At 39.3% G+C, this 14,287-nt stretch overlaps 2 protein-coding genes across 3 annotated transcripts in view; one reads left to right on the top strand and one right to left on the bottom strand.

Moving 5' to 3' along the window:
• Window positions 1-921: 921 nt before the first annotated feature.
• On the bottom strand, window positions 922-6,128 carry LOC146584450 (interferon-induced protein with tetratricopeptide repeats 5-like). Its single transcript, XM_085324759.1, has 2 exons — window positions 6,061-6,128; window positions 922-2,924 (listed from the first exon to the last, which is right to left on the bottom strand). The coding sequence occupies exons 1-2, from the start codon at window positions 6,063-6,065 to the stop codon at window positions 1,490-1,492; spliced, it is 1,440 nt and encodes a 479-aa protein (XP_085180885.1). The 5' UTR covers window positions 6,066-6,128; the 3' UTR covers window positions 922-1,489.
• A 1,553-nt stretch (window positions 6,129-7,681) lies between these two features.
• The window catches only part of LIPA (lipase A, lysosomal acid type), a 126,543-nt gene continuing 119,937 nt past the window's right edge, over window positions 7,682-14,287 (top strand). The window contains exons 1-2 of one of the 2 annotated variants that reach the window (XR_014898196.1): window positions 7,682-8,002; window positions 9,265-9,452. Coding sequence is in view for 1 of the 2 variants with exons in the window: in XM_085324718.1 (XP_085180844.1) it covers window positions 9,384-9,452 (69 nt within the window). In the remaining variant the exon portion in view is untranslated. The remainder of the gene's footprint in view (window positions 8,003-9,264; window positions 9,453-14,287) is intronic. The other variant, XM_085324718.1, reaches the window with a different exon arrangement.

Raw genomic sequence — 14,287 nt, 5'->3', positions numbered from 1 at the left:
TTTTTTTTTTTTAAGGAAGGAGTTGTGGCTAAGTGTGTTACATGCACTGTTAGGCCCATCGATCGTCCGGTCTGTGCACAGGGCTGCCGTTTTAGGGGGCAGCAGCATTTCAGGGTGCCAAAGGCAGAAGTGTACATCCATCCATCGTGAGAGCAGGCTGCTTGCAGGTTAATCTGGAAGTTTAACTGGGCTGTTGCCAAGCATGTGACTTGCAGTTACGTCTCCTGGTGTTTGTTGTCCCCAAAACGTGCACGTTAACCTGGCTCCTGGGCTCTGACACCAATTTGCTTTGTTCTACGCTACCAGCAAGGGCTCAGAAATGTTTTGGAAGTGCAGCATTAATTTTGCACAAGCATTATTATATGTTGTACCAAGGTGGAGTACATCTGAAACAGAACAACAGGTTGTAAAAATACTGCTTTTAACTGGTAGTCTGAAGACAATCATGTTCTCCACAGAAATAGCACTTATTTTCCACATGTTCTGTTCATCCACCCCCTTTTACACATACATCTTGTATTCTGTTTTTTCTTTTGCCATTGCTCATGCAGTTCTTTGCTATAGCTACACTCGCTCCCTGTGCCTGGTGCAGCATGAGTCTTGGATCTGACCCTGGCAACTATGGCCGCAGAGAGCCGCCTCTTCTGCATCTTCCTTCCTYTTTGAATGCTTGCTGTAGTGGTTCCCAAGAGCATGGGTTGGGCTGAACTGGACAGATATTATTCAATGCAGAGTTTAATTCTCCAGTGGAACACCTCTGAAGCCACCTTTGCTGAGAGTCCAGGGAAATAAATGGGGCTATCTGCTGACCCTTTCATATCTTGTCAAAACTTTATCCCTGTTGCTTTTTAAATGGCTGTTTCTATTTCTTTCCTCTACTAACATGAGGATTGGCATGCAGAAAGACACCAAAAGCGACAGTTCATTGATGCCATGCTCTTTAATAATTCACAGCAGTAATATACATTTTATAAGCTTTCCAATGTATTAGCCAAATAAGCATTGAACAACATATGAAGTACTAAACAAAACAGATTTGCAACACAAGCTATTTCTAAATAACATTTTAAAAGGAATTTTTATTGACATTTGGAATAGTATCAGAAATATCCAGTACACTTTAGTATCATCATGCCTTTCATGCAAATAGATTAAATGTTACAGTACTACCATTCCCTTTTTCTCAGTAGAAGATATGATTTCTAACTTAGAAGTTCTGTGTCCTTGAGGTCACAACTTGAATGTAGCCTTTATAGAAATGTTAGTATTGAAGAGCATTCAAAGCTCTTGAATGTTAGCAAGCATACCCTTAGCTGGCAAATGAAGAATCAACACTTTCAATTTCTATATTATCACTAGAAGGTGATGCTACTATGTCCTTCATCTAGTTGTAATTTCAACCTCAAAAAAATTCGTTCTGAAAGTTTATTGAAACTTTTTTTTTTTGAGGGGGGTGTGTTGTGAGAGAGAATTTTTGTGAGCTTTAGATTCAGATGGAAAGTCGGAGCTTGAATAATGCATTCTGATATTCTTCATTTTCAGGATCCAATTCCAAGGATTTCTCATAGCACTCAATTGCCTGAAGTTTCTCATTGTTTAGTTCATGAATGAATCCAAGTGTGCTAAAAGCCGCTGCATCTCCTGAACCTTTCAGAATTTTCTGTTCCAACAATTTCTGCAGAGCAATTTTGCACTTATTTCTTGCATAGGAAGAAAACTCAATTTTCAGCACATCTGTGTAATATTTAATAGCTTCAGATTCTGATTTCCTATGAAGATACTGAAAGCGTCCATAATGGTAGTAGAGTTCTTGTTTATCTGCACAGTGTAGATTTGTCATTTGAAACACTTTCTGAAATGTCTCTTCTGCTTCTTGATACTTTCTTGCTTCTGCATACATATTTGCTAGGTCACTGTAGGCAGAAAAAAATGTTGACTTTTGCTCAGTCGCTCTTTTAAAATGAAAAATGCAAAGTCGAATGAGTTCTTCCACTTGCCCTCTGGGGGGATATTTTGTAGCCTTTTTCAATTCAAACAGTTTTTTTCTGTAGCAGATCCCCATCTGATGGTGCAAAAAGCTACATGTTGGTGTCACAGCTAGGCCTTTTCTCAACAACTCCAGTGACTTAGCCAATTCTCCTTTTCTTCTATAAAATTTAGCAGCATATCGCAGAAAAAACGGGGAATCAGGAGTTTTTTCCATTGCTTCTTTTATGTATCTCTCCCCTTCATCAACTAGATTTAAATCCTGAAGTTTTAATGCAAGTAATGCCACAACAGAAGTCTCATTTGGATTCAGTTCCACTGCACGCCGCAGGTGCTCCAGGGATGAGTTTCCATGCTCATCATTTCCCTGATACATATTTTCCAAACGATAGATTGCTACTGCATGGCCGGCATTAAATTCTGGGTCGTCGGGTTCTTTCTGCAGAGCATTTGCAAAACACTCCTTTGCTCTCTCATAGTGTGTTCTCCCAAACTTTAGTAATGCCCATCCTTTCTCAGCATAAATCTCTGGAAGGTGAATCTTATAGCGAGCAGTACTTGAAAGCTTTTTGCAGGTGTCTTCCACTTTGCTTAAATAGGTTTGAACTTCTTTGTATCTGTCCATGTGGTAGTAAATCCAGGCATAATTCCCCCAGGTAACAAGACTTCTCCTGCCAATTTCATTTGGATATTTTTTTTCAATTTCTTCTTCCGCTTTTTGTAGATTTTTCAGGGCATCCTCATTTAAGTGCTTTAGGTGACAAACATACGATAGCATATTGTAATTTGTAACATTGGATTTTGTGAGTGGAAATTCAATCTGGTGGCCTGTTTTGTCCTCTAGACTATCTACATCCACATCCTCCTTCAGCAAAATCCATGTAAAATGACATTCTAGCTGCAGCAGGATGTTCTTCAAGCCATACTTGGAAATGATACTAGAAGAAATCACAGAAGAACTTACTTATATCTGATCTGCTTTTTGCTACTGTTCTTTTTAAATCAGGCATGACATACTTTAAAAGCAGGCAATAATTCAGTTGATAGCCCTAGACAACAATACTTCAAGTAAGCCAAAGTTGTGGGAAGCCACGATTCTAAAGAGCTGATTAATTGTTCTAGTAATTCTTGCCTGTGTAATTGAGGTCACATGTTACACAGCAAAAGATTCTAGATGTCTTAGAAGAGGGTCTGTTTCTAGTGTAAAGCTGGAACACCTTAGGAATCTATTTCTGCCCTTAAAATATTCATTGAAGCCTACCCAAAAGAGCTAATCAAATAAAAGCTTCCCCCAAGAACTGGAATTTGGAATTCCAGTATTGGAATTTTCCATATCTCTGTACATTTTAAAGTTTGTATTATAAAATGTATTTTGAATTTCCTGAATTTGTAAATGCTTGTTTGTTGGATCATAGCAGCATTTTTATGTTCTGACAGTACTGATGAATTGATATTTAATTTGTTTTCCGTAGCTTCGATGAATATTATTGCTTCCTGTAATAGCTTTTTAATAATATTCTTGTTTCTACTGATTTTATCATTATATTATTTTTTGTATTTTTTATATTTTATGATTATAGACTACAAAGATTTGCCTGCATTTTACTCTTGCTTTCTGTTTATTTTAAGCACATATGTGGGTGTTAGAGGCCAAAACAGGTCTGCCCTAGAATTGTGCCATGTCCAGCAAACCTTGCTTGCTTCTGCCTACTTGCTTTTTATTCAGAGTTGTGTTTCTTGTGTGCCTTTGATTTGAAAACAGTCATCTCCTGCACCAGTGACATCCATATTTAGGAGCTGCTCCGGTGTTTGGAACATGCCACATCTCTGCTGGCTTCATGAACTATAACCTCAGAATATGGAAAGACATATTCTATAAGAGTATGTCCACATGGAACACGGGAAGACAATATGACCACTGTAGTTGTGGAAAAGTTAAGGTGTCAGCACCAAAGCTCTCTGCCAACTTTGTTTTTGTAATATAAAATGCTTTYGTAAGCAAGCACAGGTTTGTTTAAGTTTTAGCTTCCTCTGCATGATGCTGTGTGGCAACTCTCTTGCTCTTCCAGTCTTCCAGATCAGAACAGCACCAGGCTAAAGAGTGGGGCAGCCTGTGATGCAGAAGAGCTGTAAGCTGTGGCTGAGATTTTGAAGAAGTAATTGCCTAATTGTAGGCTTCTAAAGCCATATTTACACATCAGAATTTTCAAAAGCTTACATTAACAATGTAGAACAATGATAAAACAGGATGTATTTCTATAAAACACCTTTTCTTCCTTTGTTTCTATTGTTATTTTCGTAGGTAGTGGGTACTGGAAAACAGTTTGAAAAGGATATGAACTATGGCATGCAACTGCATGGCCATAATGGCAAAAAAAGAATTAAATAAAGAATCCCTTCTTTTGCCTGACCACTTCTGGTACATGCTGTCTTACTTCTGTTTACCAGTATTTTCTTTATCTTCACTGCTTTATCCCTTAGGCATTTATGGAACTTTTGCATGATGGGAGATGAAACAAAACTTGAGAATCCTGATTCTATTTGGGTTTCATGTAAAAAACTAGGATTTAAATATTGTCTTAGGTGGATTAACCACTACATTTTAAGTAATGTGTTCTAAAAGCAGCAGCTTAGGCTTTAACATGCGCTGAACTGGACATGCGGAAGTTAGGGGTACGTAGCTCCTATTTGACCAGTTTTGCATGTGTTAAAGTCCATACTGTCTTGTCTATGGACAAAAGCTGTAGAATGTCTTTGAATCTGCTGCCTCCCTCAAAGAAGGACGTACACACAGTTTTACAAGTAAGACTTCTAAATTAAATTCTTGTTAAAAAGATTTCTTTGCTTTCCCTTTTGTAGTACCTAGAGGATCTAAGAGTCTGTAGAATAAAATGTGTGATGTTGCACAATTGGAAAATCATGCAAGTGAAAACCTGAAAGAAAGCTTAGACTTCAAAGAGGAGAGAAAAGAGTGGAAAGACTGGAAAATGAGGAGGAGGCAAATCAAGGTGGAATTGAGAAGCATAAATAATCTTTAACAAAGAAAAGAAAATATCTTGAAAAAAACTTTGAAAAATATATCTTCTATAAAAGTAATCTCCTCTATCTAACCGATGTTTTTCATTGGTATTAGCAACAGTGCTTAATTAGAAAACCATATGTGAGGAAATTACATTTCCACCAGGATGAAAGGGAAGTAGGGTAGGTTCTTGCTACTAGTACTGCCTTGTTCCAGTAAGAAACTTTGGCTACAAGTGAATGTCATGGAGATATTGTGTCCCAATTCAGTAAAATATTCCAAGAATAGCTTGGAGCATGTTATATGGTCCCATTCAATTCTTATAATAAAATTAAATATCTGATTTTGCACTTTCTGCTGCTTTCTGTTGCCTCAGCTGAGAACCATAAAACTGAGCAGTGAAAACAGCAGTGGAGATTAATTAATGAACAGATATTCTTGGAAAATGAATATTCACGAATAAATCATGAAAACAGATTTACGATGTGAATTAAGTACAATTTAGCGTAGTTTAGCATATAATTTCTAAGTGCTGCCATTTTCAAAATTGTCATAAACATCTTGGCTTTGTTGAATTTGAGTGTGTGTGTGGGGGGGTGGCTGTCTTCAGAAAATGTTATCCTTCCTCTTATGCTAAAAAATGCAGTACATAATTTGCACTATCTTGTTTACTATTCCTCACAGTATTAGAAATCAGAAAGTAAATTCTCAGAAACACCAGTGCCAAACACTCATCTAGCTGTTCACCAACTACTAATACGAGCTATATTACTTCATCCATGAACTGCATGCAGAGATTTTCTCTCAGTTTTGTTTACAAAATAGAGACTGGCCCTTGTCCTAGAAGCAATAACACAACAGCATTCAACAGAATCCTTAGTTTATTTTGATTCTCTCAGTAATTGATTCTCCTTTTTTTTTTTTTTTTCCTAATGTTTGGTCCTCCAAGTCCTTGACTGCTTCAATTTTTTACTCATAATAATAACTTATAATTTTTCACATGGCATGAGAACACAACGAAAAGGCAAGCTGCAAAGGCTGRGCTGCTGACTTACCTCATGGTTTTYCTTCTCTGGTGGCTGCTCTGGAGTGGAGTTGCACATCAACATGCAGCAGAGAGCTGCACACRGTTGTTCCTTTTTATATGCTCTCGTGCCCCCGTGATCTGTGTGGAAATTGCTGGGAAGCCGAAAGTGAAACTTCGAGTGTTCTCTGAACTGCCTAAAGAAGCTGAAATAGCTGGGAGTAGGGAAATGGAAAGTTATGAGTCACTGTGCTGTGGGGTTTGTTTTGGTTTGGTTTTTTTTTTCCATCCTGGCTTTATGCCAACTTCTGAATTGTGCTGCAGAAAAAATGGCAACAGCTTTCAGTAGCTCCGAGCATTTACTTTGCTTAAAATCCAAAGATATCTACAGTAAGGAAAATGTTTCAGACTAATGTAGTTTGAACTTGATACCATTGTGTAGGCTAGGGAATGGGGTCTCCTCTCCCTTCTGCTTCTGCTTATGAATCTTTGCAAAATTTTGTGCTGCACTTTAGGCCCCTAGTTTAAAGGTATTGTGTCACTCAGCATTGCGTTTAGGATAAAAAGAATCCAGATTTGTACCTCCGAGATCCTCAGGTGCTCCAAGCAGCTTCATTTAATATGTGTTAGCAGATTGTTTCATTTGCCCTTAGGCTAGTACCATTTTTTAAAGGTGCAGGAGTATTCCCAAGTGTAAGTCAGTTATCTCCTAGACCTGCTGACCCTCTGAACATCCATTGCCTTTGCTATAGGTGTAAATATTGCCAGGGTTCCTCTAAAACTGTCCAAAACACAAACCCTTAAGGACAAGAGTGTGTTGGTCATAGGGACCAAGCTATAGAATAGATTTCCAGAAGAGGTGAGGCTAATTCTGAATAGTTTTTGTCTAGGCAGTAGGATTTTTCTCTTTAATGAACTTTATTRTCAGAACCAGAATACTTGCATCAGTTATCTTCATCCTTTCAGGAAAGTAAGGAGGAAATAGCAAAGCAGAGGATGCATTTAAATCTATCCAGGACTGTTCTGCAACCTGGAAGCACACTATGGGAAGATGGGCTTACAGACATGTTGGCAAACAGATTTATAGTATATGTAGAAATAACTAAGCCTATGTAAGTAATTTTGAACATTTTTTTGTTAATGCCCAAAGCATCATGAAAGGGACTTGCTTATTGCTACAGCCAGTGCTGAAATGAAGATAAACCAATGGCACACGATATAAGAGACAGCAATATATTTGCAGTGTGTTTGTGAAGAAGGGTGGAGAAGCCACGCAGGCCTAGATCTGTAGCTGCGTGCAAGGAGCCCCAATGCAATGCTAAAGAGGGTCGTGGGTGTGAGGAGGCCAYGAGGCATTTCAGAAGGTTTGATTTGGTTTTCATGTGCACCATTGTAATCCTTATAGTCTTGTAATAYGTTATTGCTGTTGCTAGTATGAGGCCATAAGCTGTGTGCTGAGTTTGCAAGGCCTCAGGCGTAAGGCTTGTCGGGCTGGCTTTGTCTGAGCTCCTCTCAACCTGCCTGCAGCTTTGTTCTGCTCAGTTTAACTGTGACAGCAGTTTCTCTAATTGACCAAGTGCCTGAGGCTAAATAGTTTTACTTTTGGCTATGAACAACTCAGTAATGGTCAGTTAAAAAGAAAAAAGAGAAAAGAAAAAAGCAAAGCTGGAGGGACAAAGCTGATTTTAGAAGGTAACAAAGTAGTAATATCTAACATACATAAACTGCACCATATATAGTGAGTTCAGATGTAACCTGGAGCTGCAGATCAATGAAGAAAGAGAAAAGTGTAAAAGCATGTTAGCAAACATGTAAAAATGACCCCAAGTGGATCCTGGGGAGGGCAAGAAGAAACCAGCAACATCAACATCGTATTCCTCCCAATGAAAGGACTTCAGAGGCTGACAACTTACGGAGTTACTCTCCCCAGCAGTCAAAAACTGCTGAATTAGACCAAGAGGAGCAATGGAAGGGTGAGTATAACATCTGGAAAAGAGACAGAAACCAAGAAATGTGTGTATATTACAATTTTAATTGTATTATTACTCTTACTGTGACTTTCTGTATTCTAACTGCATTATCATTCTTCTTTTGTATGCAATAATTATATCTAGATGAATGATGATTGTTGAGTTAGACTAAGATTTTTATTACACTAACAACAAATTGTTAGCTTTACTTACATATATATGGTGTGCTTTCTTTTTGCCCATAAACAAGTTTTTTTTAAGTAACACTATAGAACCTTTCTTTCCATTCTGGAATCCTTTCCATTTTAAAATGGGAGGTTGTCTTGATGATTGCTAACAAATATTTTTAATATAGACTTTTTAATGTCTCTTCATAATTAACGTGAGGAATATTTTGTAATAATAAGCTCATAAAAATACATACAAGGATGCCACACGAGACTTTTCATTGTTCCTGGTACATGACAGTGTCAGGTCCCTCCATTTTGTGAGGGTTTTTTTGGTAGAAGATACACAAAGTTGTTCTGCTGTTGAAGCACGCCRAGAAGTCATTTTATTCCAACCTCTCTGATGCCTCAGAACTGCTGCTGCCGCCACCATTTTTAATCTCTGTAAAGAGACAAAAATTAACAATATTCATAGTTATTTATAAGCCGTATATACTCTTTGACTTCCAAATYGTACACCTGTAAGAATTTTAGGTTTTAATTTTTAAAAGGTTACCTTCTGCAGTTTGAAAAGTCCATATCCCCACCCTCAAAAGTGTGTACGAAGCGTTTATTCATAGCAGCGTTCAAGTCTTGATTTGTTGATAAACTGCGTTCATCCTCATGGTTTGGCCAGGAGATGGCAACCTAGCCAGCTTTAATGAGCATGAAGTTGTCTGAAGCTAAATAAGGAGAATAAACAAGCTTTTTACAAAGTGATCTCTTTAGTAAGTCTTACAGGAAGCTGAGGAGAGTTTTAAATCTGAATGAAATCCCAGGAGAGAAGTGAGTATTTAGGACAAGTTTGTCCGTTTGCTGAYATCCTATCTTGGATGTAGCTTTTGCATATGGATTGGATTATGCTGGTGTGGTGGTAATATGATAGCTTTTTATTTGAATGAGGCAAATCAATGATTAAAAAACAAGGTGCTAATTAGAAGTATATACACTATATAKAGAGATTTTTCTTTTGTTTCTGAATACCTGTCTCTAAACAAAGAAGGCTTTACTAATGTTGCATTTTTATAAACATCGGATTTTTTTCTCCCTTTCCCTTAGAATTAGAAGCAACTTCAGGATGGCTAGAGGAACACAGTGATTCCCTTCCCACAGCAGCGGCAATCCATAAACAGGAGTATTAGTCTACTTGCGTCTTTCTGTATCAACCAGCAGTCCTAATGCCTTTGGCATGTAGCAGAAAAGTGGGGAAAGAGCCTGAGCCCTCATGTTATCTGGAGTTTGAAAAGGTGTGAATAAGATCCYGAGGAAAGAGAAAGAACACAGATAAAACAAGTATTGACCCTTTGATTAGAAAGGAAGACTGTAATCTAATTGGTAATTATATAATCTCCTTGTTAATTTGGGAAACTGTCTTCACTTTCTGAAGCTTTCATGTTGAATTTTGAGAGTACCTTTGGTAAACCTGGTCCATGTATGARTGGTGTTATGTAAATAAAAAATGCCCAATGGCTTCCACATTTGAAACGTTAATGTGTGAAAAACACTGATCCCTGCTTGAATATCTACGCAGAACAAAACTTTTCTAAATGTGAGCATGCCATTGCTGTAAGATAAATTACCAACTATGAGAAATCAGTCGGCAGGGAGCTAAAATCAGCGCATCCTCTGGGAGTTGCTGCAAGCTAACACCACATGTGAAGCACGGACTAAGATCTGTCCTTCGCTTGGTCTTAGATGCCACACTCTGAGCTGCAGGAAGTCACCTCTCTCTACTTGGTATCCACAGCCTGAAAGCAATGTCTCACCCTTTTTCCCAAATAAATACAGTGCATTCCTTTCTCTTCAAGGGAAAAAGATAAAAAAAAAAATGCCTACCTTACATATAAGAATTTCTGGTTCCTACAAGAGGTAGGAGAGTCTAAGTTAGTACCAGGTACTGATCTGAAGGCTGTCTCTGTGTTTGAGATTAGCCACTTGTTGATTCATAGACAGTAATGCAACTTTGGGGAAACTTAGAAGCAACAGGGACTGGAATCCAAAACTCCTCAGGTAAGCGCTTGAGCCAGAAGACCACATCATACTTTAWTTTCCTAGTGCTCTGACTTTAGAGCCAGTGACTCTTGGCCATCATTAATGGGAGAGGGAATGCCCCATATTTGTATTAGTGGATAGCTGGGTGTTTGGGGCACTGTCTTGATACGTGAAAAAATGTGGATTTCGACAGCTTAGGCTGAGCTGAGAGCTGAGTCTGGTTCTCCCATTTCTTAATGAACACTCCAGCCAGTAAGCTATTATGGAAAGGGGAACAACCATCATTACTACCTCATCTGAAAGAAAATGATAGATGCCACCACATATTGTAAAGACTTCATATGGCCAGTCTGTTTGGTAYGTTCTGGTCAGGCCCTCTGGAGATGGGGACAGAAGAAAGGTTCCAGCTGGACCAAAGAAAATCCAAGTGAAACACAGGCTGCTTGGCATTATGGTGACTGGGGCAGTTCTGGAAAACTTAAAGTAAAAATGTCAGCCGTGTCTGTGTACAGGTAACAACTGAGTAAGGCTTTTATGGATCACAGCTCAGATATGGGCTTCTTGTCATTTAGGTGCATAATTTTTTGGTTGGAGCTGAGGTTTCAGAGTTCCAGATAAAGGTGAGCACAGCTATTACTTTGCAGAGCATGCAACCCTGCAGCAATCAGGTGTTTGAGCAGTGAAAAGAGACAGTGAACTAGTCAGGCAARAGAGTTAGGGGATCTACATGGATCCATGTATTTTATGGAAAATCTGTGCTACAGGTAGTTCTGAAAAACATGCCTAAAGGTTTATGCAAGGCCAAAATCAACTTCAGTGTGCTACTAAGTATCGATGTGTTTCTTGTTTCTGTCCTGGCTGTCTGTTTTCCTTGTATTACACACTTGGCATTTAGTCTGTGTTATATTCACAGACTTTCTCTTGGCAAGAAAGAAAAAGGTTGGATTGAAGCTGCAATATGGTAACTAAGGAGTTGAAGTACTGATTTATAGGCTGGTCCTGTGTTTTCTAGTGAGAAAAAACATTATTTTTAAAATTTAATTGCATCTATATGCTTCAATTAGACAGAAATGATCATTGAATAAAGTAAGTGTGGGGGARTGCTTAAAATAGAGTAAGTGAAGGTAAGAGAAGAATATATTGAAGGCCTTTCTGTAGCTATCTTTGTAAATTGCCTGACAGAACATAGGAAAATTCTGACATTTCTAGAATCCTGCTGCTTCAGCTTTAGGGAAAGCTGCAGCTGGGTTGGTTGGTATCTGAGAGCTGCACTGCAGAGCAGCAAACATAAGAGCTTCTTGGAAAACACATGAGCAGAAAAGGGCTAGAAAAAGCAACAACTGCAGTTGTATTTAACACAAAAGCTTAATTTACTTGAGTGTTCAGAGCACACACAAGAATATGAATGGCTTCAAAAATATTTACACATTTTAGAGATAAAATCTGTATGTGTACTTTTCTTTGGAGCTGAAACGGATACCTGCTGACAAAGAATTCTCCTCCAGGTCATTAGCTTAGCCAAATAATTGTCTAAAATGTAGCTTACATTATTAATAATGCAAATGTACTTATTATACCATAGTAAGTGACAGAATCACTTTAAATACCATACTTTATGCTGGTTACAATTAGCCTAGTTTAGCATGTAATTACTATGTTTGACAGCAGCAGTTGTGCCATTTCATAGTTTGGGTTTTTCTCTGCAGGGAAGAGTACCCTGTAATTAATTTTACAGAAAGTCGAAGTGAAACATTGAGCGATATCTTTGCTACTCAAATTCTTCCAAATAAAATATGACCCTAAGAAGCAGGATCCAGGATATAAAGGTTGCATTGTCACTTTTATCCAGCACACAAGCCGCCACCTACATATCAGAACAAGTGGATGCTGTGATATTGAAATGCCTTAGAAGGCTCATTTCTTCTATCATATTTCCCCAAAGGCAGCTCGTCTGTGGCCCTAGCATCTTTGTGATTGATAAAGATCAAATAAAAGCTTATAAATTTATTAAAAGTGCTCTTGAGACTTCACATTAGTATTATTTTATAATATTCTGTTTCTAAATGTCAGGCCTTTTATCTTTGCAGTTTTTATAGTGCTTTTCATCTGATGGTTTACCCTGTAAACTAACTGAATCCACCAAAATTTGTAGGAAGCAGGAAAATCACAAAGAAGAATTACTTTAACAGGTATGGTGGAAGTAAAACAGATGTATACCTTATTGCATAAAATTGGCCCCAAAAGCACAGGTCTCCACTGACAAAGCTAGAGAAGCATGCTATTAATGGTAATAGCGTAGCGATCTAATGAAATACCCACCATAGGAGAGAGAGAGGGTAACGTGTCATGTTGCACAGGAGGTAATTTCCACAGACTTAAATCCTATGGCTGTATGTACTCTGCAGTCATTGCTGGTACTGCAGCTCACAGAAGTGTATCCAACCTTTAACCTCATTAACTTCAGGTTTGTTTCTTGCAAGGTGACCACGGTAGGCTGGAGCTCCGCGTGGGATAGTTCTCCACTTCTGGAGCAGGCTGTGCTCTCCTGGGACCTGAAGGTGACTGCAGTGTCAGCAGTCTCGGACACAGTGTGAGAGGTCTAACTTTGCTTCACACGTGAGGGCAGTGGAAACTATGCAGTGTCCTAAAGTGAATGCTTAATAAAACACAGTAATCACCAACATAAAACAGTTTGAGTTTGGGGATAAAAAGAAAGTGCAGGATGATTTCAGCCAAGCAGAATGTCATTATCAGGGAATGAATTTGTGTAGGCACTAGGATCAACATGCCCAAGACTTTCTTAGGAGTGCTGCCAGGGTATTAAGCAAGATGCCAGAGTACCACCCTCTGAGTAACTGATGCTGATATTTAGCATTTCTGCTATGAATTAGTACATTTCTAAGTAATTTCCAAATAATTATTCATCCCCCTATTGCAGCAGGAGTTCAGGGTCCTTAACTAAGGACTAGAGCCAATAGCAAATCACAAAGCTCTGGTCCTGGAACTGAGTTGCCAGACTGGCAGAATGCTTTAAGGATACTTTTAAATATTTTAAAATCATTATTTTAAAAATGTTTGTTTATAAACTTGCAACAAACATCAAGGCAAATCATTTCTTGCTCTCTCATATTCTGGTATACAAGAGGAGAGCAAGCGGCAACGCCTTCCCTACGTCTCAGGGCAGACTGAGACTGTCTTAATGCTGAATGGGATATGCAGAAAGGGGAGCCAGTGTTGCAGTTTATATCCAAAAGACCTATCCAGGATAGCCAGTCTAAGGAAAACAAGCAGTGTTTTGCCGTTTGCTGGGTGGAGGAATTATCCCATTTCTCATGCAAAGTTGTGGAACTGCTTCTCTCAAATCTGAGATGCTGAGGGCGAGACATAATCACTTATTTGGGGATCTATTTTCTGCTACCTATTGCACGCACTCGCAGCATGGGAACGTGGCCGCTTTTGTACGTGGTGCTCGGTGGCCCCATGTGCCAGGCACAACTCGTTGGCCCGCAGAGCAAGGGTCCAAGGCAGTGGGCTGCGGGGAGCCTGGCTACCTTGTTAACAGCCTTGTTGAAAGGTGTACTTGCGAGTTTTTCAGTTGTGCCTGCGTGCTGCAATCCACCTGCTCCATCACACACTCCTTTCTGCTTCCCAACCGCTCCGCTGCRTATCAAGAGCCAAGGCTTGTGTTCTCGTACTGGAGAGCAGAAAATTGAGAGCCCTCTCATAGGTGTGGTTTCTGAAAAGCGTTACAATTGAAAATCTTAACGTTCTCTAATCAGGAACGTTTCAGTTGTTCTTTGACACGCTTCTGCTCTAACACTGTGTATTTTATTTCAGGTTTCTGTATTGCYCTGGGGATTACTCCTATGGGCCTGGTAACATGAGTATGTATGTTACACTGCGGGACTGAACGCAGTCCAAGTTTCTGCAGGGATGGCCGCAGGCGCTCTGCTCTGCAGAGGCAGGCAGTGCCGAGGGCCTCCATCAGCCAGCGCACGGAGGTCACACGGGTCTGCTGGCGCTGCGCGCCCGCCTCTAACTCCGGCCTGCGCCTATCGCCCTCGGTGCCTTCAGGCTGCCGGTGCCTCGT

Source organism: Rhea americana, unplaced genomic scaffold (genome assembly GCF_003343005.1).
Source record: "Rhea americana isolate MKP2758 unplaced genomic scaffold, rheAme1 scaffold_93, whole genome shotgun sequence".
In the NCBI taxonomy this organism is placed as follows: domain Eukaryota; kingdom Metazoa; phylum Chordata; class Aves; order Rheiformes; family Rheidae; genus Rhea; species Rhea americana.
The sequence above is the reverse complement of the archived record's forward strand: the minus strand, read 5'-3'. Positions and strand labels throughout refer to the sequence as shown.